We start from the raw sequence: 22,398 nt of genomic DNA, 5'->3' as shown, positions 1-22,398 counted from the left end.
AAGGGGTGGCAAAATATGTATGGAGCATTTTTGTTTGTGATCAAATTTACTTGAGATTTATAGGTCTTGATGCTCTTTGATATCAAACACATATTTCGGCGTCCAGCTTATGTAAAATCTTAATTTACCATTTTGCTCTACAATTTGACTGCTCTAATAAATAGTATTACACACAAAATACCAATCAAATCAGAGCTATTGATTGCCAGCGAAATTAATTAATTAATAACTACAATAATGTCTCTGAGACACAAAATTTTCTAGTGGATCGGAATAAACAGAAATATGATCCTTTCAGGTAGTAAACCATACGTTTTGAAAATTAAATATTACAGATCGTCCTTTCCCAAAAGTTATTAATAATGTTTTAGTTTCCGTCCAATTTATTTGAACTCATATCCATAAATCATACAAGTAGATATATAAGCATACATATATCTAAGTATTTAAGTGTTCAGTTTAGAATATCCAGAATCTGGAGTTATTGGCTTTGTATATTTTCACAAACTTGCAAACATAAACTGATTTGTGTTTGATCTGAAGCATTTGCAGAAAATTCGGCCATCGGAATGATTTAGTTGAAGCGCGAAGTTAAAAAGTAACGGAACACCACAAAAAAAAATCAGTCGACCAGCGAAATTCATTTCGTTAGTGTATGAAATGGGTCGGTTGTCGATTGTTTTAGTGTATTGAGATAATGAATTCATTTTGCCGACGAATGAGTAAAAGTGAAAACGGTTATTTTGGGATAAGTCCAGTTCAAAGCACAAATGCCACATTGCTGCGGCAAAAGTAAAAGTAGGTCTTATAAATTAAAACATTTTAATCATAAGAAAAATCGACCGTTTTGACAAAAATGTTGCTTAGATGTGACAGATATAACTACAAAATTATTTTAGGATACAATTGCTTGAAAAATTGTCAGTAAAAACTTAAGTAACTGAAAAAAATAATAATAAATACAAAAATATAATACATTAATTTAATTATTATTAAATGGGCAAGAATCTTTGTATGCGACTACCTCATCTAATGTGGTCACAATAATTACTTTTGAAAACATATAACGTCTTCTTCAGGTAAAGAAATTTAACTTAAAGAAGGCAGTATGAGTCAAAATAATTATTGCAAAATCAATAAAATAATGTAAATTAAAATTGTGCATTTCCATTAAGTCTGAATACAGCTTTTAATGGAAAAAAACTAAAAATTAGTTTATTAAAAAAGAAACAGACCTAAAGTTAAGGAATTAAAAACTCGAAGGTGGATTTTGACAAAAATCCAAAATTTATTGGCCAAACAGGAACAATGTTTAAAATACGTTTTTAAGAACATAAATATAGTAACATAAAAAATTTAAGTGGATTCATCTTTATTGGTGCATCGAATAGAAGAAAACCATACCTCGAAGTAATATTTAGAAATTTTAAGTTTTATTCGTAAAAATTAAACGTAGGTACTATTTTTAGAATTGCAAAATGATACAAAAAAGCTGTAGTTTTAAGAAATTTAATTTATTGTTTTCCAATTTGTTATGTTTTAATTTCAGAGAGCGGTTGCGAAGATGAGAAAGAGACGGGTCAAGAGGCGGTGCCTCGGGAAAACTTAGGAAAGCGAGGCAGCGATACATACATAGATATGGCGAAAATGGACGGACCTACACAGACCATGTGCCTGTTGGAAAAACCACCTGATAAAAAAGTTAAGGTAAGGGATTTTGTAAACTAGCGCAAACCACTCAAGCAAGTTTAGATAACATGTTAATGGTCCAATATAAGTGCATAAAACCTTGATTCCTTTTTAAAAGGAGATACTAAATTTCCGATATTTATTGAGTCTTCTGTTAAATTACAAAAGCATTTCTTGCAGAGTAACAGTAGCGACAATTTTTCATTATTACTTTGAGGTTGTCCGTAGTAGTTGAAGTTAATTCAAATAATTAATCATTGAATTTAACCCAAAAAAATTCAAAGTGCCTGATGTACAGGTTATATATTTATATAAACGTTTAATATGAAGAGGAAAGTGGAGGTTTATTAAACGAGCGATTTAACTGATGTAATACAAGGTAATAATTTACTCCCCTTATTTTTATAACTTCAAAAAATATGGCTCTGAAACTTTTTTTTGGATATTTGTAAATAAATTTCTTTAGTTTTGCCCTTATGTTTGTGTTGAAGTTGAAATTGATGTTGAAGTAGGTTTTCAAATGTTCAGTTGTTTTTATTGAGTGCATCAGTAACATTTTGGATCGAGGAAAAGTCTGGAATCGATTTCTTTTATTATTCTAAGCTTCTTGTAAACTTCGATAGTGAAAGATTTATTCGAATTTAGTAGTTGCATTTTAAGACAGTTGGCTTGGTCGGATTTATAGAACAGCTTGTTAAAAATAGGAGAAAGCGAAAGAATTACTTGTAACTGCCTTTAAGGATGTCGAAGAAGGAATATTTTATGGTAAAGCTGTGATAGGAAACTACATCCGTTCTTTCTCTATTTTCATCAGTGATTATATTATCGTCAAAAATTTTTAGCGACAATACGCGAGTTCAACTAATGAAGTAGTGTTGGTATGCTCGTCAAGAAGGTGAAGACAATTCTATATGGTATTCCCCTTTTTCACCTACCAGAAATGCGATAATCATGCGAAACAAGGCGTAAAACATACAACAAACTGAATTGCCACCAAATATGAGAAGAAATATATTATTGTTATCGAAGACAAAGCACAGTAACAAAAAGCAACTGATAAAACTGTAATGACATTAGATTTTGATGCAAATTAGTTACAAAATTTCATAGCACAATAAGAGAATAAACATTGGATACCTATTGTTTGTATTTATACAATACCTACTTGAAATTAATTCAATCTGTTTTTATAATAATACGTATACAGTATTTACTAATTTATCTGTCTCTACAATTAACTTTTGATATAATCGATTTAGTGCAAATAATTTTAAATCATAGGAATTTCATTTAATGAAGAATATTAAAAATAGAAACTTAGAAATTGTGTACCAATTTTATCATTGTATTCAAGACATTTATTCCACCCAGAAATTGAGTATCATTTCAATAATACGAGGGGGTTGGTATAGGAAAATGCGTATAAGTATCTTTAGCTCTTCTCATATAAATAATAGAGTAGTACCGGGCCAATAAATGCAATTTAAAGCCTTTGAGAGGTGCTACGCTTTGTTTAAAGGACTTTTAAGTTGGGTTAGTTCAGGACAGTTTTCAGAGAAGCAGGTGAAAATCTTTTGAACAAGGCATAATACCCTTTAAAGGCTATGAATCGTATTTGTAGAACTTTAGGTATTACTTTATGGTTTATATGGAAATAAGGCTGTAAGTATTTGTACGAATTTTTTATACATCATCACATTTTTCAAAAGATGATACCATCCTTTGATGATTGCATGTAATAAAATATCCCTATGCTCGATTTTCATTTCGCCTTTATTGTACATATACATATGTACTCAATATAGACACTTTGTACGTTTTAAAAGAGAGGAGGCCATATTTCATAAGTGTACTAGCAGATACTTCATTAAAATCAGCATGTCAGCATAAAAAGCGGCGACAATAATTATCGATCGTAAAGATATCTGTATTTCCTGCAGACTAAGACGAGAATAAGGTTGTTATGCTTTAAAGAAGGAACTTCTAAAATGAGAAAAATCAAGAAAAAATGATGTTCCTAAATCTAACGGGTGTAGGTATACTCTGTGTATTTTTAATTCGGTAATCTGTATCGATAGGTACGACTAGTTCACGAGTAAAAACAATTTCTTTTAAAAAATAGTTGAGCAGAATATTTGTATATATTTTCATAACAATTTCAAAATAAATTGATAAAGGTTTTCGCGGCCAGTTGGTGAACTATGCAATACTGATTCTCGACTGATTCTGGTCTAAAGGGCGTCGGCCGTTGGAGTTTCAGTCGACATCCAGCACTGGAAGTGGAAGATTCTTTGAAGAAGTTCGCCACTCCTGCTACTGAAACGTGAGGAATTTCAACCGACCTTGCCTTTTAGAACCGAAGCAGTACAGAAATTAACAAAATTAACAAACCAAAAAATCATTTAGACTACCACTTCTTAATTTTAACAGTCTTTGCTGTTTTGTTTTATAACATTTAATAGAAAACCTATGCAAAAGAATTTCGAATTACTTGATATTTGCAGTATGGTCTTCAAATATAATTTTCTAGATGAAAATGGAATTTTTGTGAAAAAACTTGCTGCTACAATTACTTATTGTATAGATATTACATTACCTACATCACGGCTCCCTTACTTCTGACTTCAGCAGTTACTTCTTGGATTGTTTCGTATAGACTATGTCGATGACGTAACCGTAATCTCTCAATAATTTTACAGCATATCGTAATAGTTATTACCACGACTATGAGTCTTGAAAATTTTTGATGAAGTCCCAGTGTGGCGAAATATAGGTTACCTAATAATAAATATTTAGTATGAAGCCTATCGTTCAATTGAAACTGAAATGAGCCAAGCTAATTTACTGCCGGTTTATTTTCAGAAAGTAATATTAATTTATTGTATGTACTCCGGCATTCGGTTGAATCTTCGTTTGATACAGTTTTCGAAGTTTTATATGTGATGTTCATTGGAATATTTGCATAACATGTAGATTCCTTTTCAGGTCACGACTACCCTCTCACGCTAGTTCCTATCCAATCTCAATGCAACATTTAGTTTAGATTAAGGCTGCTTCAATTTAATTTCATGCACTGCTGAATAAATGAAACTATGTAATACTGGAAACTATCTATGACACTAGAACGAAAACTATTAATGCATATGGTAATTCGGTATTCAACAAATATTTCTTTTTAATCAATTTTACATATAATTCCTACGTTTGTATATCCTGGATTATTTTCGATATTGGAATATAAAACTAGAAGAACAAGGGTGAGGAGTAATATATGTATGGGTATGGACTCAGGTGACGGGGAGGGGAGAGGGGTCTTCCAAAATACCACACTTGGTCATTTCGTCACTTAGATATTATAGTCTAGAAAAATCTCGCACTTTTCGAGCTATCTTCAAGACTTTCTGTTTACAAAAAAAATAATTAAAAGCATATTTATGAATTACTGTGTGAAAACTAGAGGGGGAGGGGGTCTTGATTACATACTACGAGTGGTCACCGAGGGGGGGATAAAACACTGTAAAAAATAGTTCACGTAGTATTGACACGTTCCCTAAGTAAAATGATCATTCAGGGAAACAAAGACATATTAGAAGAAAAAAATTATTTGTCACTTAAAACTACGTTTACTTGTATCAAGACACGTTTTGGTGTTTATATTATACGAGCACGAGAATAAGTGAGTGGGGTAGATCGTGGAACAAATGCCGTAAGAATATCTTTCCACTAGTTGTATTTCAATAAAAGTAAAAATAATTTGAGGTGTTTCCATTGAACAGAATTGATGAACTAAAAAGGTGGTAACAATCTTAAAACATGTGAGACGTTTTAGAAAATACCACAAATTGCGTGGTGAGCGCCATCTGCAGTATGATGCTACATTTTAGGATTACCTATGCTCCAGCAAGGTCCATTTAAAAATGTGCAATTTCAGCAAGTAGATATCCATATTTTTAAATGGACCTTGCTGGAGCATAGGTAATCCTAAAATGTAGCATCGTGCTACAGATGGCGTTTACTGCGCCATTTGTGGTATTTTCTAAAACGGGCTGTTAAGACAGCAGGTAAGGGTTGGTCTGTGTTCTGTCGGAGCTGCCTGCGATGCGCTGATGAGATCCAAAAAGATCGAAATCGCGATTCGCGTCTGGCAGTTTCGACAGAACACAGACCACTTCGAATTATTTTGTTCGATGTGAGACGTATTGAATAATTACAAAAAAATAGAGCACACAGGACGAGTCTCACTTAAAATATAAAATTGTTTAATTAGAAATGTATGGTTTCGTTATATGTCATTATAGTTATTATTATTACTACTGTTCTGATCTGGGTACCCATTTCATTTCTATAAAACACCGTCTTAGGTTATTTGCTAACCACGACAAAATATATCTTTGACCAAATTAATTAAACTCCTAAGGGACAGAATCCAAAGAGTTTGGGGAAAGGAAAGGTTATACCAATGCATTGTGACGGCGCAGCGCGACGTTATCGCTGCGTTGGATTGGATTGTCTGACGGCGTAATTTAGGAGATGCAGCCATTTCGTTCCCAGTATTTTTCTATAAATTGTGTACCGTCAACCGGCAAAGCCGACCGCATAATTGAACTGTTTCACCGCGACTTGCAATGAATAATGCATTAAAAACTTTAGGTTGAATTAAAATTTGTACGAATCTAGCATTCCGAATTTACTGAACCTTCTCTGTTTATTCCGACAAACTGCGAAAGGGTGCGAGGGCATGGATGTTCTAACCATTCACACCCTAATCTACGGTTTTAATACATTTGCAAAACATCCAACAAACAACTATCAATACGTACTAGAATAAAATTACAATGAAATTGTTGCGACTAACGAGAACGTATACGAACTGTCATCCACCTAATAGTTGCATTTGCTTGCGTCCACCTTGCTATTTCCAAACAATATAATCTGGTGGGAAACGAAATCATTTTATACTGTGCGTCAACGATCGTGTTTTATTTATTATCTAGGTACATATACCAGTTTCGCGTGTGGTTCAAATTTGACCGATTTGCATTAGTGCAAGTAGCCACTTTTCACCTGCCTAATTAATAGCAATGAAGAAAACGTAATTTTAACACAAGCTCGTATATTTGAAAAAATACATCTAATTAGACGCTCATGTCTTCACAGTAGTCGCCTCCAAGAGCAACGCATTTGCACCAGCACTCCTCCCACTTGTGTAATGTGAAGCTGTCGAAGATGCGCGTCATTACTCTTTGGATAAGGTTCATGACCCTTGAGACGAGTTGTAATGCAAAGAAACAGAAAAATTCGCTTGAGCCAGATCAGGGCTATAGGGTGGGTGGAGTCACACCAGGATATTGTTCCTGGCCAAAAATTCATTCTCTGCAAGAGACAAATGTGCGGGCTTGTTATCGTACTGCAAAGCCGTTCATCTCGTGTCAGTTCTGAACGAATTTCAAATTTCAAACGCTTCCAAACAGTAATGTGGAGCTGTACGTTTACTGTTTGTCTGTCTGTGATGGAATATTAATTTTTATTACTATCCCAGCTTTGGCCTAAGTGACCCAAAGAAACCACCGATAAACTTGGACCGGAGCAGGAAGACCCGAAATCGAACCAGTGTCCTTCCGAATGTCTAAACTTCTAGGCCATGCATCTCGATTAATAAGTTTAATTTATTTCCCTTTATAATAAATACCGAAAATAACTTCAACGTTTATCTATACATATATATAAGTGTGAGATGACCCTATTACTTTATCGTTCCCCCGGCTGCTCTTTTCTTATAAAGGGTGTCCGATGTAATTCGAGTTTTATCGTTTTGTTTGGTATTGGTACACAGTAATTTTCTTAAAAGCCGACATTTTCTTATAATATCATGATAGATTAACGACAAATAAAGGAAGGTAAACTTGATAGCATTATCCGAAATTGACACTCGGCTTGGCGGGGAGAATAAATAGCGCTGGGGTGCTGATAACGTCAGCAATTATTATTCCCCGTAACGTTCATGATCCTAATTACCGTTTGACGTAATCGTTTTTGATTAGAAACAATATTACATCTGCAAAAACACCGACTAATATCGCACGTGTAACATTTAATGTTGAATTATGACCAATTGGAATCTGTCAAATGGGAGAAGCGTAAATAACATGGCGGTGATAAAGGCAATTTTTTCATGGTCCCTATAGCGAACCGTGCAATTATAGATTTTTGAAAACGATATTGGGATTGGTAGAATACGTGACTGGTGCAACACCAAACCTCGAAAATGGGGTTTTATTAAAGGTGAACGAGTTTGTAAAGCCCGTCATATTAAATTTGGGAAATTTGCTGTGAATTTTAGTAAACATGTTTACAAACATCAGATTTACAAAATTATCCACCTGAAATACATGATGGCTGTACTATAATGGTGACAAGCAAAGTCGGTTTAAGCGAAGGCTGCAAATGTATTACAACAGTTATAACAACATTAAAAATAGGTTAATAATTTCAGAATAGTTGTATTGTAAATTGTATTAAGTATTACTGTTAAATTAATTCATATATTTTCATTAAATACTGAATCGATTTGATTATTTATAAATTTGAAAAATTTGATTTTATGACACATTACGTTTTTTGTGTACCCTCTCAAAAGTTTCAGAGGTGATCTACGTTCTAAAGCGTGATCGACATCCCTTTAAATCAATAATAAATAAGAAAAAAATCACCGTAATCTAAATTTGTCTTTCCGGGGGGTCACCCATATTGAAATCCTCTTCCTTCAGTTATAAATATATGACTCGATTCTGACTAATTGGAGCAAGCTGAATTTGAATATTACATTCATTTTAATATAATTTCAACATTCCTTACTAAAAAACATTATCCTTTTCGAATATTTTTATTTTCAGTCCATTCTTTTATACTTTCAATTCTGAACCATCAAAATCGTTCAAGAATTAGCAATTGGTCCACTTTGACTCCACCTGACGCAGATTACAAGCTATGCAATCGAAACACGTCCCATTGAAACACCAAAAAACAAAAATTTTTGGGTGGTTCATTCCCACCAGCCAGGACTACGCCGGAAGGTAGGGTGGAAGGCCCTCTTCAGCCTGCTTTCAGGAATCGTGGGAATGGGTGGGTGGTGGTTCGGGTGAGAAAGATGAGACGGACGAAATGAAGACAGAAGAGAATGAAAGATTATCTGTGGAATATTACTGCCTCAGCATTTGCCTAGGTGATCCAAGGAAACCACAGAAAAACTTGTACCAAGCAGACGGACCTGGAATCGAACCGGCGTCCTCCCGAATGCTAAGCAATGGTCTAAACCTCTAGGCCATGCCGCTCGGTCATTGAAACGCCACTCAGGGCCCCCTTTTATTAATTTCTGCAATAATCTCAGCCCCCTCTCCTCAACCCCCTCTCACATCAAGAAGAACAAGAACAAATTTGCAGTGATTTTCCTTCTTTAAAATTAACGTTCGAACTTTACACTGTCATGTTAACGACCTCGTTTTGTTCCTTTAACGTCGTTGGGTACTGCAATTATTGGGGGTTACTCATTTAGACATTTTACACTACACTTAAATTTTTGAACATTTATTGCCTAATAAAATCTATTTGTAGTGTATGGACAAGTTAATGCGGAATTAGAGTAAAACAGATGTCCATTGGAAATTCTGAAGTGCTAAGGCAGGCCACGAATTGATGTGCAAACTGAAACGGGTGTGAAAAGTAGTTTCTTTGGCACAATTCCAAGAAACATTTGTTAAAAGAAATAAATCAGATATCTTTACAGACAGAAAATTAAACATTACAGAAATTCCAGGCTGCTCGTTCTGAATTTTTGGCACAGTGCTAATTTTAGTCGCAATTAGACCGGATATTGATATTTTGTCAATTTTTAGATGAGATTTATGGAGAAACGGGTTTAACAATTTTTCTATTTAATCGGTTTTTCAAATCCTATGTATAAGTATACCATAAAAGTACACATACATTTACTACATAATTTCCTAAAACTTTATTCTAATCATTAAAGTTTTGCTGACTTTGTAAAACAGGGAATTTGTATATATTATAAAAGTTCTTTGTAAAATAAAAACGTATTGCATTTTTATGCTTTCAAAATTGTATTTTAAGGGTTCTTGAGGCATTCGCAATCTTGAATTCCTGTGTATCTTCTGGAAGCAGACATTTTTGAAACAACAAAGTAATCCAACCTATCAAGATTCATGCGTAAAAAGTTTAAAAAATCTCCTAGTGTGATGTGAAACAAGTTTCAAATAGTGCTCAGGACCTTCATAAACTTTACACGTTTATTTACTCAATATTTCTTCAATATTTTGGAATCATTCTTTCTTTGGCGTTAAATAATAAACAATAAAAACGTTGATGATTGGAAGTAAATTAACCTTTCGGCTAAAATAGCCATTCGTAATACAACATTCATTGATGTAAAGAGCGTAACTTTAAACAAACAAATTCATACGTATACACAGAGGAATCATTTTTTGATGGATTCAATATCTTTCAGTTAAATTGAAACCGATGAAAAAATTTTGATGGCTTTTTAAACAAAATCACTAAATCATTATCTTTAATACATTACAATTTACTGGCGCTTTTAGTATTGCCTTTGTAACTTTATTTAATAACATTATATATACATATGTATAAACCCCTTGCGTCATAACAAAATTGAGTGTACGAGTAGGTACTATTTCTAAGAGATTTTGGGGTTGTTTTCCTGAGGAACATAAAATTTTCGTGGAAACTTGAAAACGGAGGTGTTATTATAAACAATTTGTTTTGAATGAGTTTTATTCAAACTAAATGAATAAAAGTAATAAATGTTTGTCCCCCTCAAGGAAATTGCTTGCTCCGGGAGTCCTTTTGAATAACACAGAGTCAATTGACGCTGCTTGGTACTTCTGATATTAAAGCAGAAAGAATCTCCAGAAAAATATATTTAAATCTTTTTTTAGTAGAATTTTAATCTTCGTGTAGCACATTTACCTGCAAAGTGCATATACATATATAATAACTACCGCAAAATTTGAACTTTGTAAAGGTTTCAGTATTCATCCCAATTTTATATTGCAGTTTTGCTCGCGTTAAACGAGCCAGTGAAAAAATCCAGGAAGTTTCATATTTCGCAGTAGCTACCGTTCACCGTAATTACCGGCCAGAATTAGCATCTTCCGCAATTAATCTAGCAATGTATAGAGTAGATAAAATGAAGCTCACTTATGTCTCAATTCGCCTTTTTATGACCATAATATACTCGATGAAAACATTCGTTACGATCGTACGAATACAGAAGTTTCAAGTTGAACTTCAAGTCTTGAAGTGATCAAAATCGTTTTGTACACATACGATATCTTGTGAGAAGCAAAATATACCGTATGCGAAAGCGCAGATCTTTATAGTGAGTTATAATATGTTATTCTTATCAAAATCCGGAAGGACGGAACGCTGACGCCGACTGATAGCTGTTGGAAGTTGCTGCAACTACGTACGAAAATACATTTCTGCGAAGCGGCAATTCACATGGAGTACACATTAGGATCGAATCTTTTGCATACGGTATAAGTTTTATTACATTGAGGAAATACTAAAAGAAGTAATTACACGCATTTGCTACACTCAACATTGATAAGGCTTTAGATAGAACAACGTACCTGAATGACATTCAGGATTTTGGGTCAACCTCCTTCCTGTCTATTACTGACGTTTCATCTTAGGTTAGCTTGAGCATATTCAGGATGCCTCCGATGGAAATAGAATCCTTAACTAAAACAGAAAAACTTTATAAATTTAAAATCGAAACTTAAACAATTATCTAGTCGATGTGATCGATATGATCGGTAAAAATCGACGAATTACTCTGAAATTACTTTATTAATGACAACAATGTTTATGTATCACTTAATACTTTCATAATTTAAAGAATTTCACGAAAAATCATCTTTTGTTTTTGGCAAGCTGAATCCATTCTATTTAAGTTATTACCTCCAATTAGGAGTTATATTAATGCATGGATTCATGTATGAGCAATTTACTTATCATCTTCATTTTACAGTTTTTTGTTTGACTGGAATTTTCTCTTTTTGAATCAAATAAATTTCAATTGACACTAACATAAAGGATGGTTCGAACCGGCTGTTGCCGATAGCCATGATAAAAAAGAAAGAAAACCGAATTCAGCACTAATACTCGGAGTTTGACTAGAAATGTTGCATACCAAAGCTTATATAAACGAAAAACGAATTACGAAAAAATAAAAAACGAATTACAAAAAGACGAAAACCCGAAAATTTTGTCCACAAAGCAATTAATAAATAATTATAAGGGAAATGGTATTTTTTGCATGACACAACAAAGTAGGTAATGACTTTCAGGAATTATATGATGATTTATAAATGTGAATTTCCGGCATGATTGATCAAACCAAACCCATTAACCCAAAGGGGTATTACTTTCGTCGAAAATTTTTGATTAAATAGGGATGACATACCTATCGCAAAATTGAGCTCATAATAATGGAATTTTCTAATCAATCCAATCAATCTTCGGTTAAAGAGCTTACGTAAATCTCGAGGGAAATCGCCAGCAGTTTTCTAGATAAGTTTGTAGTATGTATTTGTTGTCATTTTCATGTGTTGAGGACACACACTCATCATGTCCGATATGAAGACATGCCTAACGATGACAACTCGTTATTTCTGTTTACTTGATTGTTATTGTCTGAGATGGTAGTCTAATACAATTTGTTTGTTATTTGCGTCTATTCTTGAGAAAAAACAGTTCGCGTTTAGTGCGAAGTTGTGGGTTGAATGTACTGCTGAACTGGAGCTTTTCTCGTTTAAATTTTTGTTTTTCAAATTAATTTGAGAACCATGATGGAAACAAATTTGTCAATTTTCGGTAGGATAGAGAAACTGTCTGTTTTTTATGAGTGTTGTTAATTTTAAATTTCCTTTTTCCTGCTCGACAGAGACACAGCATACACGGTATGATGGAGGAAGAAAACGTGATAAGGCCCCATCAGGAAATGGCTCAGTTATCTCTAGATGAGAAGAAGTTCCTTTTAGCAGTAGAACGTGGTGATGTTGCCTCCACAAGGCGGTGAGTACAGTAATTAAATTTATGTACTTAACTATACGTATTAATAAATGTACGTCACATCACTTGCCGACACTGACATATTTTCTTTTATTTTCACAAGTTTATTATCACAATATTAGTTTTGGAAAAGAAATGTAGTTTAGAGATTAACTTCAATGGAATTAGTCCAAACTACAAAATTGTCCAGTCTTCAAAAATGCGCCCGAAAATCATTCAATTTTCATCGACTTCCATAACATCAAGCGTTTATCTTATAAATGGTAGTTTTTTTCTTAAAAATTGACTAAAACACTTTTGTTTATGACACACATATAAGGATGAAATTCGTTCTTATATGATGTCCTGAGAGTGCGGCAACAAGTATTTTTTAAAATAGCCAATAATTTAATATGGAAATTGTAAGTATTCCGCCTACCTAATGTCATACATACGTACAATATTATTATTTGAGTCCAGAGGGGCATCATTAAAGCCTTATTTTCACCCCACCCCATCAGGTACTGACATTACTCGTGGAGCTGGCATGTGCTGGTATAAGCACATAAGTATAAGTAATATTAATTGTAGTTTTTTTCCCTTATAAATATATTTTGTTGTCAGGCATACAGTCTATTTTCAGGAAATATAAACAAAACATAAATTGTATTTTTCGTTATTTTGGAGCCAAAATGAAGCCTATCGATACCCATTCTTTGAATTGTATTTCTGTTTCAACGGCTAATTTCAACATTGTAATTGATCAACATTTTCATGGGAAAAAGTAGAACTCCTGACGGTACAGTACAATTCCATATAAAAAATATTTTGTATTTTGACGTTCTATCTAGTTCTGTTTTCATTGCACCGTAAAACAACAATGTAAAAGACTGACTCGAACATAAAATTCACTTTTCATATTTACAAATGCATAAAATTTCCAATAAACCTACAACGCATTCATTGAATGATTTTGAAAAGTACGGAAATATTTTTTTGTTATTTTTTAAATTCAAAATACACGTCTAGTCTGTTGAAATTAAGTTTTTGGTTTACATTTTCGAAAATTGAACTGCAAACCATCAATGTAATCTCGTTTGTGCACTTCTACGTCTAACGCAATTGACGTGGAATGTATGAGGCACCATTGTTTGAAGGAGTAGACGGTAAACAAGTAAAGAAAAGCAGGAAGTTGTTGTCTTCTAGGAAAATCTTCCAAGTCTTACATGTCACGGACTCCATAGAGATAAATGTGAAAACGGCGCATTTTATCTTTTAGACAAGAAACGATTTCAATTTATTTTGTTCGCCGTTTTTGTTAATTAAAATCAGAAGTAACTAATATCAAACTTCTTGAGTTGAAATATCCAAAAATGCATTCATTACTTTTTCTCACTAGTTCACACAATTTTCATGAGCTTTAATAACAGCACTACAAGTTAGTGAATATTATTTGCGAACCAATTAGTTAATTGAAAAAACTATTTAAGGTTAGTAAAAATTAATATAAAAGCATTCTACTAATTAGTCTAATTAACCAATACCTTCTAAAAAAGCTAAATAAATAAATAAAAATTCAAATCAAATGTACATTAAAAAAATGCCCCTTATAAGACCGAGATAAAAATGTTCAGTCTCTCAGAGTCTCTTAAGGCGAGACTCGAGTTTCCGTCTCTCATTGAGTATCTCTAGTGGCGCTGAACGAGAGACTCCAGTTGCTCATAAAGAGATCCTCATTTCGTATCCAGTCTCTGAACGAGAGACTCGAATCTTTGAACGAGAGACTCGAATCTCTCAGTAAGTGGCGTCTCGATAGACATGGTTAAAATTTTCAACATATTTCAGAGATCCCAGTCTTTCTACGAGAGACTCGTCTCTCAATTTTTTAGTTTTATTCATTCAGTCTCTCTGTGAGAGACTCGAATCTCTGAATTAACAATTTTATCGTTCGAGTCTCTCATACAGAGACTGCGAGAGATCTATAAAAACACCTAGGCAATAACTGAGAGACTGTGAAAGACTGTGAGAGACGCTCTCAGAGACGCTCTCAGAGACGCTAAAAAACTCTGAGAGACTGAAAATTTTTGTCTAGGGAAATTTTTAGTAATAATAATTGGTATCTATATATAAATTGAGTAAAAGAATCTTAACTATTATTAAACGATTTTTTACAACAAAAAAAGTTGGTACATACTAATAGTGTAAAAAAATCGGCCGTAGATTTATTTCGAAAATCCAATTCATTTATTGTCATATTTAATTGATCAATTAATTTATTGGGTTGTTGACGTATTAAAACCTTTATCTATCCTGTTATTTTAATCCTGTTATTTTAATAGATTTATGTTTGTGCTTAAATTAAAAATTTATGCTGTCCTTATTATTGATTCTTGCCATTAACTGTGCAGCCCGTTCCAGAACTTTTTTAAATTGCGGTACTGCGGTTGAATTTTGGAGCAGATCTCAGAAATTCTTAGAAGAAAGAGCACGGAGTGCATCAGACTCGTCAGCGTTAGTCCGTAGGTACCTACGATATACTCGCTGGCGTCTATTGATTTTCAAAAAGGATTTGACACCCGGGCTTAAGTCTATCTGGATAAATGATGCACTCGCCTCTTCTTGATCGTATGCGCATATTGATGATCTTTTCAGTGACAAAGTTTACAATATCAGAGAAAAAGAAAACCCGCAAACTACAATGTTTTAAAGTAATTTAATGAAAGTTACTAATTAATTTAACCGTAAAATGTGAAAAAAATAAGACATTGTAACTGTTCTTAAATTTAAGTAGCCATAAAGAGATACATATACATGATAAATGTTGAACTATTTGCAAGATTGTTAATTTTCTACAGTTTTTAAATGTGTAATATATAATTTTACTTTGAATTAATTTCCTCCACAATAACTATAAAATCATATATATAGTAATTAATAACAATAGTATATATGTATAATGTACTATATTCCTTATTATTGTTTGTAATTTGCATGAATGAAAGCTGCCTATCGACCTTTGTATTTACCATTAACTTCACAAGATTAGCTAGATTAAATGCGGCTTCTCAGCTAAGTAGAGTGTTATCTCCAAAAGTATATACCTACATTTCAGCAACATCATTATCATTAAGGGCAGTGAGATATCATAATGATCTTTCTTAAAACAGTTTAAGTCTTAATATTTTGACTGAATTTTCACTATTGTGAAGAAGAACTTTGAAGAGGTTTAATGAACCAGAGTTAGAATCAGAGCCGGCCTCAGGATTAGTGTCAAAAACGAACTATAAATTTCATAATTATGTTTAAAAATTTTATCGAAAGAAAATTCATTTCTTATTAGTGATGTCTGCAAAGCATCCCGAGTAGCGTCGCGTTCAGATTTTAGATAAAGGCGTAGGTTTAGAGAAAAATTATTTTTTTTCTGTAAAACTGGATTGTAATGAAAGTGTTCTGAAACATTAGGTGGTTTAAATAAGAAATTAGATAGTTTACAATTTCGTCTGGGATGCACTTGATATATCTACCCTGATGGTGCCACTGAATTTGTTTTGATGCCCTATAAAAGAGGATTAAGTATTCACGGTTTTTTAATCTACATTGAAACAGCTCGTAAAAATTTATTACCCATATACTCAAAAGCGTTTTGTACGAAAAAAAAAACATCAACCGACTTTTATTTGAATTAAAAGTTCAGTATTTTTAATAAGTAGGTAAATATCATTAAATTAAGGAAAAACTATTCAATAATTCTTCTGAGCAATTCTCATTGCTTCGCTGTAATTAGATAACGTATAACATCAGAGTTTTATCTAATGAAACAAAGAATATTCCTGTAAATTCAGTGAGATCAGTTTACCACAAAATAACTATGTATTAATACAAGCTGTCTCATTAAACAGTAATTCGTATAACATTCGATTGACGCGTGTAAATATCGGTTATCAATGGATCTCGTTATGACTCTTTTATCAGTCTTAACTGTTTTGCAGCCTTTCGTCTCGCTTTCTACCCTTCATAAAATTAAATTAACTCGTTTCTAAATACTCGTATGATTAGACTTAGGTGTGTAATGGGTACTACAAACAAATAATAAATGTGTCTCCTCTTAAATAAATTTGTTTCCTGGTAAATAGAACAAGAGCTTGAAATTGCTGAAATAAAAATCATTTGATCCACGAGGATAGACCAGTGTAGGGTATTTTCCTCTTGGTGAGATGAATTTGGGTCAGATGAAAGTGTACCTTCTGCTTTCTCTTTTTGAACTAAGTTATGTTATTATCCATTCAAATGTAACATTAGTACAGAATGAAACTTAATTAATTCGGTTCAGTTTCACATAGGGTACATAAAGCTGTTGAAAGAAAAATAAATACTCATTTAGAGAGTATATCAAAACTTAAATTTCTCGATGCTTTTGAGAAAAAAAAGGCGTAAGAAGTTTTACTTTTTCATGTTGCTGTATTGTAGCAAATGAAATAAGTAAACCCTGAAACATCCGCATATATAAGGAGGACGGCTCCAATTTCATTTGGTGACAACGTTAAGAGACAATAATGCTAATCGAGTTTATCTTTGCAGCTGAAATTCAAGGAATTTACATGGTTATTTTAGTACTTATATATCTAATATAGAGGGAGATTCTATTACATCCATTTCAAATGTGTGAAATGCTGTTAGGCTTGATGACGATTGGATTGTTTCCCCTATTCTTGTTGCCTGACGAATGCGCTGTCACTGTATAGCACTAGCACACAATTGCGATGTGCATACATATTCTAATGTTTTCATTTATAACAATGATTCAATCACTGTTTTTTGACGTACTGGCTAAAACAATACCCCAGTCTGTTTTAAAACGCTCGGCGAGTGTATTCTAACAGTTCAACCGGAATATTATTTGTCGCTTCGACTGTTTTTCCATGAAGCTCATCTAAATTACTGGCACGTTCGTATTTGAGCCGATAAATCTATTCGGTGATGTATCACCAAAGGAAAAAAATAATTTGGAAGGAAATCGAGAGATCGAGAAAGCCGTTTAATAAGTTGACTTCTAAAAGTTATGAACCGCTGTCGCATTATGAGCAAAACCGTCTTGCCGATACCATGTTTCATTAAAATTGATATTTAGCCTTTGAGATGTCGGAAATATTTGCTGTTTCAAAAGGTTAAGATGTTCTTTTGAATTTAAATTACCGTTAATAAATTAGTAGACATGGAGTGATACGAGACCAGGTATGAACTATGAGTTGACGATCGGGATGAACTTTGGCCTAACTTTGGTTGAACGGAGTAAATCCAAGGTTTGACCAAGTTAGGCATACATTTGATCTATCAACAATGGGTAGTTTTCTCTGTCCAAGATCTGAACCATGTTGGCTATGTAGGAGAAATTATTTTAACAATCTGAATTATATTATTTTTTATTAATAAAGATTGTTGAACCGGGATTGAAAAATGATTAATAAATATTATCATTGATAATAATTAATAATAATCTATCTGTTAATCTCCTGGAGCTCCAGATCGTGACGACATACAATCTAAGCGGTCAGTAAAGAAATAAAGATGAATTATTAGAAATATTTACGGAATTAGTTGTATTCGTCTTTTTATAATCCATAATAAACAATTATTCTCTTAATTCCAACGTTAAATAAGTCTTGGGTATTTAAAATAACTGTTTATATATAGTTTACTTACAAATTTTATTCCCTAGGTCCCTTTTGATTGAAATTGGTTGTCACTAGGCCAACTCTGGTATATTTTTGGGATTCATCGTTAGTCCAAGGTTGTATGCCATGTCAGGCCCGATCTCATCATTCTGTACTTCAACCATATCTGACTAAAGTTGTAATTCAACTTTGTCCTAAAGCTCATGACTGACAAGCCAGCTTTGGCGCACTTCTAACCCAATCGTGCTTTTCCACGTAGGAACTTTTAACAAGCGCAGTAAACGTGTACTTTTCTTTCGATAAAAGTTCGGTATTTAAAAGATCAGAAAACAATGAATATCACGCAGAGAGAAAAAACATCAAAAAACATGTAAAGTAGACATTTAGCAAATCCTCGATTAAGAGGTAGAATCCAAATACGGTAGTGGAACAGCAAACATCCTTTTAATTAATTGTTTGTGTAACGAGCTGCACCTACTGAAAACAGGAGAATTAAATTGATTCTGGTCTTACGGGTTAATACGCGTAGCAGAATTTCTATTTGTGTTATTTCTTTTTCCGCAATTTAACGAAGGCACGTATGAAATCAATAATGTTTTTAAAACTAAAACTAATTGATGATGGGTACTCTGCAATAAAAACATTTTTTTCTTGATGCTGCTATAAGCACCAAACTTTGCTTTATGGTTATTGAGAAATTACATCCTTTTTAGATATTCGTTGCTGAGGGTAACATAAAGTTAACGAATTTTTAATCTATTTTATAAGTAAAGAAATTTTTATATTCGGTAATTTTGACGTCCGCGATTTTGTCTTAAACAATTTACTGAATTATGTAATTTTAACATTTCTTTTTCAACATGTTCAACATACCTTAAGGGAAAATTCTATCGCTTATATTAGTACATGTATAAGTGTAGGTAATTCGTGTTAGTTGACGTTGTTGTTAAATTCATTGTAATTTAACATCAAGAAAGCAGAAAATAAATCCTACAGTTAATTAGTTAAATTGTAACACAGGTAACAAGTCAATATTTGTTTTTGATCGTACCTGCAAAAGGAAAAAACATAAATACTGTTTTGTCAATGATTAAGTGGGCTTTATTCGAAGGGTTACGGGTGGCAGATAACGAATTGTTCCAGGAGTTCCTAATTAGTAACGCAGAGGTGATTATTTGTTCCGACAGAAACAGTAATTATTTTGAAGCAACGATGTCCCAGAGTGTCTGTTTTGCAGAATTTTCGAAAGCATATTAGGAAAATTAGTTATTGTCGTATTACAAAATGAATGATGAATGGCTGATTAATGAACGGCTTACCTATCAGAAGTTGATGTTTGAGTTACAGAAAAAATAAAATGTTAGATACATTGGTTGAATATTTATGGTATTCCAAAAACAAAAAGCACACAATCACACACTATTTAACCACAAAGCATCGAATCGTTCCGATTTTAACAATTTTATATTTCTGATTGCTATAAAGTGTTACAGAGATAAAAGAGTGATACTTAGTTTATATTTATAAAGAGCAACAGGCAGTTATAGAGTTGGAGCAGCAACGTAGAGAAGTAAATATTAGGAAGAGAGTCAGACAGGGATGGACACTGTCACCGCTACTTTTTAACCTATACATCGAAGACGCGATCAACATCATTAAAGACACTACAACTGTAGGGGTAGATATACAGGGGCAAAAGATTAGTATGCTTAGATTTGCAGATGATATAGCAGTATTAGCATCTAAAGAAGTTAGATATAGCTTTAAATAAAATGGAAACGCTATTGGAAAAACAGTATTGTATGAAAATAAATAAAAGTAAAACAAAAATGCTGTTTTACAAGTTAGGAAAATGTAGAGTGAAGTGCTTCCTGAGGAGTACATACAAAGTGAAAAGAGATAACCTAATAATAGTAAGCGGTACAGCGGTTAGAGGTTGTTTAGGTACACAAAATACCAGGGTCGGCTTTATAACTGTCTGGTTGGAATTATCTAAATATCTTTAAGCAAACTGCTTGTCTGTATCTCTTTCTGGACCGAGCGGCATTACCTAGAGGTCTAGACCATTGCTTAGCATTCGGGAGGACGCCGGTTCGATTCCGGGTCCGTCTGCCTTGGTCCAAGTTTTTATGTGGTTTCCTTGGATCACTTAGGCAAATGCTGAGGCAGTAATATTCCACAGATAATCTTTCACTCTCTTCTGTCTTCATTTCGTCCGTCTCATCTTTCTCACCCGAACCACCACCCACCCATTCCCACGATTCCTGAAAGCAGGCTGAAGAGGGCCTTCCGCCCTACCTTCCGGCATAGTCCGGAGGGACTGCCCGCCCACCAGCATTACTGGCTGGTTGGAATGAAACACCCAAAAGTTTTTTTTTCTCTTTCTGTTACACATTAACTGCTGTAACGTTATTCCTTTTTCTTTATTAGTGTCCGCTGCAATTCCTATTTGACATCTCTTTTCTGTTTTTCACTATAACATCTGTCGTGAGTAAAAGTAGGCGTTCTGTCAGCAGCCGCTCTAGTCTAGTTAATAAGTATAAAGAAGAAAATAAATGCGACAGTTTTATTGCGGACTATGTCAATTTTGAACGTCCTAACTATAATTATTACTTCAGTTTTAAAGAATCTAACATTTTACGAAAGATATAACGGTTGCCCAGGGTTACCACTAATTACTTCCAGTTTGTTGTATTTCGTACGCACGAACTGCATAATAGATGATAAAAATTCAATTTGCATAAGTGGAGGTGATATTACACCTACCAGATGCGACATATTCATAATCTAGGGCGTTCTCCACATTAATCGAATTTTTTACGTCCAATGCACGTTTAGTTTCGCTAAAACCTTCGACCCAATATGTCGAATGAAATACAAAAGCATGCTTTTCTTTTGAGAGAATCGTGGCGTTTCCAAGACGTCTACTTTGAAAACGATATTTGAATGAAAATAACGCCAAGATAAATCACCGTTTTAAATTTAGATTTCAGAATTACGCGCGGAATGAATTCATATTTCATCAATGTGGTCTTATGTGTTGAGTATTATAAGTGTGATAGAATATTAAAAAGCACCTAATGAAAGGACGATGTCATCTTTTCGTGAGTTTCTCTGTTTTTTCGCTTTTCTTTTGTTGAACTTTAATTCATAAGATAAACAGGGTGACAACAACAGGAAATATGACAGAAATATTACCGGTGATCTAGAAAAATCCATGACTAATTTATAGAGAAAATTACTAAAATAATAATTTATCAATATAAACTATCGATCGTCTCTAAATTATTGTGCCAGGAATATAAAAAATATTGTTTAACGAATGCCGACTTTATTGTTTAATTTACTTAAGATTTTAACTTCCATTTATAGATGTCAAATTTAAAAATACGCACTGTATTTAATAAATCAATCAATCAATTGTCTTAGTTGACACTGCAGATATTTCATGGTAAAATAAATTAGTTAATTTAATTAAGTAGTAGTAGTTTAGAAAAATATTGTTTGTAGGCTTTTCTTTATAACAATAAATAAAAAATGCTTCAACTTGTCATACTATACATAGGGTGAAATTGAAATATATATATCTCGTAGGTAATGTATCCTATTTTTCACTTTTGAGTTATTGTTAACAAAAAAACAAATAAATATCATAAAGTTTGTATCAATCATTTATTTTTAGATTCAGATTTGTTCTTCTACTTCATCGGTTTTGCGATTTAATTAATGATTAATTATTAAAACTTGTACCCTGCTTATTACGATATGGGGAAGATACATTTGGTAGCCGTAGAAGTGAGATAACAAAAAGTGCAAGATGTTTAATTGGATTAATTATTTATGTTGATTTTTAAATATAACAGAAAAGTCCTAACAATTTTGAAAATTTATTTTTAAATTTGTAATTCATTTGTGAACTCACTGCAGCTTTGGTAATAAACAGAAC

At 33.1% G+C, this 22,398-nt stretch overlaps 1 protein-coding gene across 1 annotated transcript in view; it reads left to right on the top strand.

Moving 5' to 3' along the window:
• The first annotated feature begins 637 nt into the window (after positions 1–637).
• LOC108736661 (transient receptor potential-gamma protein) overlaps positions 638–22,398 on the top strand; it is a 79,237-nt gene continuing 57,476 nt past the window's right edge. Inside the window, exons 1-3 of the mRNA XM_025976012.1 lie at positions 638–798; positions 1,550–1,707; positions 12,674–12,804. Coding sequence (XP_025831797.1) covers positions 771–798; positions 1,550–1,707; positions 12,674–12,804 — 317 coding nt within the window. The 5' untranslated portion in view covers positions 638–770. The remainder of the gene's footprint in view (positions 799–1,549; positions 1,708–12,673; positions 12,805–22,398) is intronic.

This window comes from Agrilus planipennis, unplaced genomic scaffold (genome assembly GCF_000699045.2).
Source record: "Agrilus planipennis isolate EAB-ADULT unplaced genomic scaffold, Apla_2.0 scaffold12, whole genome shotgun sequence".
NCBI lineage: Eukaryota > Metazoa > Arthropoda > Insecta > Coleoptera > Buprestidae > Agrilus > Agrilus planipennis.
This window is presented reverse-complemented; position numbering and strand designations above follow the sequence as displayed.